At 41.6% G+C, this 7,970-nt stretch overlaps 1 protein-coding gene across 8 annotated transcripts in view; it reads left to right on the forward strand.

The window, feature by feature from the left end:
• The window catches only part of LOC106879914 (anoctamin-8), a 111,185-nt gene extending 104,081 nt beyond the window's left edge, over positions 1 to 7,104 (forward strand). For all 8 annotated transcript variants that reach the window (XM_052965812.1, XM_052965813.1, XM_052965815.1 and 5 more), the window contains 3 exons: positions 1,921 to 2,052; positions 4,327 to 4,437; positions 6,135 to 7,104. In XM_052965812.1, coding sequence (XP_052821772.1) covers positions 1,921 to 2,052; positions 4,327 to 4,437; positions 6,135 to 6,386 — 495 coding nt within the window. In that variant the 3' untranslated portion in view covers positions 6,387 to 7,104. The remainder of the gene's footprint in view (positions 1 to 1,920; positions 2,053 to 4,326; positions 4,438 to 6,134) is intronic.
• Positions 7,105 to 7,970: the final 866 nt, after the last annotated feature.

Consider the following 7,970-nt stretch of genomic DNA (forward strand, 5'->3'; position numbering starts at 1 on the left):
TGTGCGGGTGGCACATGAGATGCACCATTTTGAGCGTGGCCGTTGCCAGTACCGCCTGACTGGCTCCCGTAGGATTTTCGAGTGAGATCGTTGCCAGTGCCCCTGGACTGGCTTGTGCGGGTGGCACATAAAAGACACCATTTCGAGCGTGGCCGTTTTCGTGCGGGTGACACGTAAAAGCACCCACTACACTCTCTGAGTGGTTGGCGTTAGGAAGGGCATCCAGCTGTAGAAACTCTGCCAAATTAGATTGGAGCCTGGTGTTGCCATCCGGTTTCACCACTCCTCAATCAAATCGTCCAACCCATGCTAGCATGGAAAGCGGACGTTAAACGATGATGATGATGATATACACACACATACACATAGTTAAACACATACATTTGGATGATCATATACCTATATCAGAGTCCACATAAGCACTTACATGTATACAGTACTCTAACAGGCACATGCACATATATGTATGTATATTCTTTTATTGTTATGTTTCAGCCATGCAGCTGTGGTCATGCTGGAGCCCCACTGTAGCTTTGCTGATTTCCTCAGGCTGTGGGGTTTCACATCACCACTCCTGTATGTGCCTTTTTCCCAGCTCTTGGTCCATTTGCTGTATGAAGGAGTTTGATTCCACTGCCCTTGTCTCTACTTCATGCTGGAAGATGTCTAGTTCCTTTTTGAAGAAGACATCTACGTCCACATTATGTAGGTTTCTTCATTTTTGTGGCAGGGCATTGAAGAGCTGTGGGCCTTTGGACCCTAGACTATTGCAGTACCTGGTCCTGAATTCAGATGGAGTGGATGGTACCCTTGGTACAATACAATGGTATCCAGTTCTGGCATTTGTATTACATTCACTGCCAAAATTAGGTACCAGCCGTTCTAGAGTTTTCCAATAGATTATTACATATCTGTTGCGCCTTTGCTCCAGGGAGGAAAGTCAGTTTTTTTTCAGTCTCTCCCTGTAGCTCATCCACTGCACTGCTTCAATCTTTTTAGTGTACAGGCTCCATTGTTAGTTTGGCACTATGTGGTGACCATAGCTGAGAGCAGTCATCCAGGTGGCTGAGAACAAAGGTCCTCCACAGGCTCGAAATAACTTCTTGTCTTCAAGGACCTCAGTATCCATCCTGCCAATTGTCTGCACTTTGCTGCCATCTTGTTAATGTGCATATGAAGCGAGGCATCATTGCACATACTGATTCCCAAGTCTTTCAAAGCCTGCGACTCTGGAATTGCAGTGCCTTCGGGTCCTGTATATGCAGGTTGCAGTGAATTGATAATGCAGTGCTTGAAATTTCCCAGCATTAAACTGTATGTTCTTTACTTCAGCCCATTTGTAGATTGCATTCAGATCTTGCTATAGTTTGTGACGTCATCTGGATTTTTTTATTATCAGCAATAATTTTGTATGATTGGCATAGCTAGTGACTATGGGCTTGTCTAAGATGGCTGTTATAAACAGTAACAGCCCCAAGACAGTTCCCTGGGTGATGCCTCTTAGAATTTAAGTTATTTGGCTGCCACTTCTAGCATTAGGTAAATCTCATCTAGAATGAATTCTTTCTTCTCTATTATCAGAGCCATAGGCAGATCCCTCCATTGGATTCACATTAGGAAGAATGTTTTTCTCCTCTGCATTCTCCACATATAAACTTTCCATAGAAACGGCTCAGTGTTTCTTTGTTTTCGGAATCGCTCTTCACACATTTCTCTCCCACAGCATCAGGATTTTCTCTGTTACAATCTGCAACACCTCCTGCTTCTGATCCTCATGCCATAAAATATTGGTTTGGTTTTTTCCCTTCACAAAATACACACATCTCCAGTCTTCTCTTCAAGGTATATATATATATAAAGTGTATGTCTATGTGTGTGTAAAATGTTTATTACTAACAAGAGAAGATTTTCTAATTTCAGGACGCATTGATGTTAATGGGCATTCTGGCTGTGATAGTTAACTGTGCTCTGATTGGTGTGTTTGGTCACATGACACGGATTGTCCCGGGACTGGGCAGCACATCATATCTTTTTCTGATAATTGTTCTTGAGGTTCGTAAAGCAAACATTTTCCAATTATGAAGAGAAGGTTTTCTTTAATAGATGTTCCATTAAATGCATGACTGTCCAACTTTATTTTTATTCAATTTTTGTTTTAATTTTTCATATTTCTTTATTAATTCCTAAATTCATAGTCAACTTTTCCAGATCTTTCCAGTCTCATCTTCAAGAACTGAATAGATTTGGCATCTGTGTTGTTTCTTACGTATTGGTTGAATTCCTGTAGAGTTTCTTACCAAAGTTTTTTTGTTATGAAGCCTGAAATAAAAAGGATGAAACTTGAAAACAGTCATCTATTTAATGACAAGTGTGTGTGTGTGTGTGTGTGTGTGTGTGTGAGGTTGCTAGTCCAAGGAGTGGTGGTGGAGATAAGCTGTGACAGCTTTAAAAAAATGCTGGTCATGGCATGCATCTCTGGCAACCAAGCCCAACTCCTGGCCTTTTTGTGTGGCTTAACATGTAAGCCCAGTAGAACTGTCCCTACTGACAGAAGAAGGGGTCTAGTGGATTCTGGCACTTTCAAACCAGTGCTCCAGCTTGATGGCAGTCCAGCGAAGAGAAGAAAATCTCTGATTTTAAACCTCCATTGCTTTGTGGCTATACTCACTAAAGGAAAAGGGTTTGGGAGTAAACCCCGTGGATAAATCCACAGCCAGAGTCCCTAAGCAACTCCTTTGGCCCCACTGGTGCCGAGTCGTATAGACTTCTGCTCCTGCTCAGGCCTGCTCTCTGGAGAGGATTCCTGCATTTTCCCACCAAATTGGCAAAATTTCCCACCAAATTGGCAAAACATGGAAAGCAGCAGTTCACTGGTTCTAAACCTGCACAGGATTGGCAAAGGAGCAAAGTGCCAGAACTGCTTTTGATGGAAGTCCTTGTGCCTCACTGGACAGCTGCCACCTGCTCCAAGCTGGGCAGCCTCCAGCCAGTTAGGTGTTGTCCTGTCGTAGCCCACCTGCTCCACTGGGTGCAAGGGGCTTAGCGACACTAATATCCTGAATCATGGGATGTAAACACAGCACCAAGAAAAATAATAAACAGACAAACAATGCAGCACCAGCACCGGTGCTTCTTTAAGTGGCACTGGCACCTGGAAAGACTAAGCCTGTATGTATGGAAGACAGCCATTGCACTTAGCTTGAGGCGTCTCATCAAGTACAGCAAATCACCACATCTCCCAGTCCCTTGTCATCTCTTCTGTGAGGCCCACTGTCCGGAGATCCTTTCTCACCACCTCATCCCATGTCTTCCCGGCTCTACCCCTTCCACAGGTACTCTCCACAATTAGAGCTTGGCACTTCCTTAATGCAGCTGTCCTCCTCCATGTGCATCACATGACCAAACCAGAGCTGTCTTCTTCCTTCTCTCTCGCATGCAACGTCTGATACCTCTTATTCCCAGTTTTCCTCTTAAATCATTTACACTCTGTCGTGCATTCACACTGACATTACCCATCCAAGTGGAACATGCTGGCCTCGTTTCTAAAAAGCACCATTCAAGCATTGGGCCTCATAAAGGCAGTGATAGGTGATCAAGACCCTTGGTAATATACCGTGCTTGTATTGACCAATCAAGCCAAGTGAGACCATAGTTGTGGCCAATACCAGGTCAATGGCACCCATACCAGTGGCACATAAAGAACACCCGCTACACTCTTGGAGTGGTTGGCATTAGGCAGGGCTGCCAGATTTGGAACCTGGTGCAGCCTTCTGGCTTACCAGTTCTCAGTCAAACCGTCCAACCCATGCCAGTATGGAAAGCGGACGTTAAATGATATATCATTATCATCATCTCTTAACGTCCATCTTCCATGCCGGCATGGGTTAGGGTGGTTGACAGGAGCCGGTCAGGTAGAAAAACTACCCTAGGCTAATGTGCAGAGTGGACTCAGTGCTTTTTACATGGCACAAGCACAGCCAAGGTTAGTTTTGGCGTGATTTTTACAGCTGGATGCCTTCCAAATGCCAACCACTTTACAGTGAGGACCGAATGTTATATATATATATGAAGTGTGTGTGTATATATGTATGTATATATATATCAGTAAATTGAAATTGATAAACTAAACACCAGACAGAACAAGGTCCTGAGGTTTGTAAGGTCCCCTCATGGGGACAGTAAAATAACCAACACCAGTAAAAAAAAAAAAAATTGGAGGTGGAATTATGTGGTCTTTTCAGTTTGTAATCCTGTTATTTGGTAAATTCTTGGAGTAATTTCTACCCTGGAACTGCTCAGAACTTGTATTTTTATTCCCCTTCACAGCACATCATTCTTGGAGTAAAGATGTGGATTGCTTATGCCATACCTGACATTCCTCAATGGGTCGCTACAGAAATGTCACGTCTTGATTTTCTACGACGAGAAGCTTTCAAGGTAATGTAATCATTTATGAAAACTAATTGGTTTTAATTAGCATTCCTCACCTCCCCCCCCATCTCTCATATGTATCTGTGTCATTTCACATGATCAGCCAATTAAGCAACCAATCATCATCAAGCCATCATGTGATTTGACTTTCTAGAACTTTCTCATTAAACCTTATATATAAAGGTGGTTTTTGGTGGTAATCCCAGAATGTTGAGACAGCCACTCAATGTCTCCATTCACCACCAGCCATTAGCAGAAAGAAGACACAGATTTTGTTGCCATGAATATAGCGTGATTATTTCCCCGGTTGTGATGGGCCAACCACAGATTGCTATACAGCAGTTAAATTGTCGTAGATCCCAGTCGTACGTCTCTATGTGTAATTGTCACATCATCATCATCGTTTAATGTCCATTTTCCATGCCGGCATGGGTTAGACGGTTTGACTGGGGACTGGCAAGCCAGGAGACTGCACCAGGCTCCAATGTAATCTGGCCATATTTCTACAGCTAGATGCCCTTCCTAATGCCAACCACTTCATGAGTGTAGTGGGTGCTTTTTACATGCCACTGACATGGTAGCCAGTCAGGTGGCACTGGCATCAGCCACAACAATTTCCATTTGATTTGATTTTTTGTTTTTTGATAAAGGACCAACACAGCAAACACTTTGTGCAGTAAATAAATTTTCTGCTAATGTCCACAGGTGTTGCTTATTACTTGCACATGCAGCCCTAGAAATACATTTGCATTCACCAGCAGCAAACACCTCATGTGACAGTTTAACCCCCCACCCCCCACCCCCACCCACACACACACACAGTGTAGCTATCACGTTGTTTGATGGTTTGTCTTTCGCTCCCCAGTGGTACCCCCCCCCGACCACCTCACACAGGTACACACACCACATTGACTATTTATGGATGCAGTGGTGAAGATGTTCACTCCACAATCATGAAAGCCCGAGTTCAGACTGTGGTGGTGTATTATTGACCAACGGTCTTTCAACTTTGGCTCAGGTTGACCCAAGCCTTGTGAGTGAAATGAAGTTGATGAAAACTGTGTAGAAGCCTGTTTTTTGATAATTCAAACGGGGCAGCTTGTCACATTGAGACATTAAAGACATGTCTATGGAATATTCAGCCACTCAAAGGTTAATTCAATGAGTCAGCAGTTCAACTCAGCTTCAAAACCCCACCCCTCTATAATTAGCTGCTAATCTACTCCCCCAACCCACATCACATGGCTGTTTCTCCCTCTATAACCACCCCCATAGTGTTTTCTTTATCCTCAAGCACCACACTAGATCCAGTCCTTTCTCCCCCCTTCAACATCATCCCACCACTGCTAACACCATGTCTTTTTAGAAATGGTCACACTGGAATTTCATTAATCTCAACTCAGAATCCCTGTAAAGGCCAAAGCCACACAACAAACATTGACCTTTTAGCATTCAAAACTGGCCATATTTGGCCAAAATATTCTACCTGTTTATGTTCAAACTGGCCAGATCCATCCTCTCACACCTACCCTACAATGTCATTCTAAAAATAAACAGTCACATCATTGAAATCTCAAAACTGAGATAATGTTTAATTTAAAGCAATGTGAATCACAAATTTAAGTCACATGACATGTGGTATTTTATAATTTACATAATTTAATTATTTTGATAACTAATTTTGCCTTTTTTCTGAATTTTAGAAACTTGATTCTCACCAACCTCATAATGTTGTTCATACGTCAAAGCCAGAGAATCCAGTTCGTTCACAGTCATTACCACCAACATCCAACCAGAATCCTCACCAACCTCCACATTCTTCAGTTTCTACTTCGGCAAACACAATGTCTGTTGGAGACACAGCATACATCACCAGACCTTCCACATTCCAAGAATCTTTCAGTTCACAACTTCGACATAGACAAACGCCATCAGTTTCGGCCGGAACATCATGAAAATAACTAGAATTAAACACAAACCAACCACCGCTTCCCTTTAACTTGGGGAAGAGGAAAAACTTTTGATTCATTTTCAATAAATCATCTTTTCTTTGAAACAAACCAACAAAGATGAATTTTTTTTTTAAATCAATATTTGTTGATTCTTTCAGTGAAATTTTAACATTTTTTCCATGGACATTTTTTGTGATTGAAGCAAAATTGTGTGTAAGCTGTTGTTATTGGTTTTGTCTTAGCAAAACCAAATTTATCAGATATTCCCTTGTTTTTGTTTTAACCATTTTACTGAATCATGTCTTTGGGGTTTAAAGATGTTGTACTGCCAAATCGTTACGAGTTCAAACTTTAATAACTACAATCAGCGTGTTCTATCCCTGGGACAAGATACATACCTCCGCTTCCCTTTGTTTGCCTGGCCATCAACAGGTTGAAGGACAAATATTTATTTGCCCAGTTCTGCCTGGCTGACAAACAGGTTCCCCATTGAGGAAGAAAACATCCAGCAATATGCAAATGTCCCAAAACCATCTCGTCCGTGTGTCAGGGCGAACCAAACTAAAATACTAATAATAAATGCTCAACTCTAAAAATATTTAAGAAATGAGAAATAATTTATTCTCCCTTAATTTATCGTTAAATTTTCAAAAATAATTATTTAATTTTTATATTTCAATTTGTAACATTTTCAAAGATAAAATATTTGGTTTGGTGTCAAGTTTTGGTTTGTTTTCATTTCTTCCATTTCTCTCACTTAAATAATAACCCTTCCATGTAAGGAGACTAAGTCTCTGGCATAGAAGTTGTATTCATGTATGTATATTTCAGGTTGATTATTTGGGGTTTTTCTCATCTTTGCTTAAGCATGTATGTATGAATGTACACATTTGTGTATATATATGTATCTCCACACACATTTAATGGATGAATATACCTCAGAAGAGACATGTATAGTATGTTAAACTGGGACATCATATACACACACACACACGCAACCTACTGAGAACTGCAGACCAAATCTGTGGCTGGTGCCAAGTTCCAGTCAAAGTGAGGGTGACATGGTGGAACAGTGAAATAGGAAAAATTATAAAAGCAAAAAAGACAAGCCTGCAAGAATGGGGAGAGGCAGAGGTGGCCAGAAGGAAAGCTAGACAGCGGGTCTACTTAGCGAGGGGAGAGGCAGAGGTTTGCCAGTGATTTATGGTATGAAGGACTAGAAACTTGGTGTTTTAGATTGTAAAAGGCAGTGTATCAGAGAAAAACAAGTTGTAGGGGAGAAATGTTTACGGATGGATAGTGGTACACTTGCACTTAGGTGATTTCGAAAAGAAAGCAGCATGGAAGTGCTACTACGAAAGGCAGCTAGATGTAGACAATGTATGGGAAAAAGAGATTCTTCCTAATGTGGACCCAACATAGGGAGCAGCCATTCTTGTTGACAGCAGCATGATAGATAAGACAATTAAGGATATGAAAACACATTTATGTGGGATAAACTTTTTCAGGTTCAAAAGATCTCTAGAAAACAAATACACACATGTGTAACTATATGGGTGGGTGTCATCATCATTTAACGTCCGCTTT

The sequence above is a fragment of the Octopus bimaculoides genome, chromosome 2, assembly GCF_001194135.2.
Source record: "Octopus bimaculoides isolate UCB-OBI-ISO-001 chromosome 2, ASM119413v2, whole genome shotgun sequence".
NCBI lineage: Eukaryota > Metazoa > Mollusca > Cephalopoda > Octopoda > Octopodidae > Octopus > Octopus bimaculoides.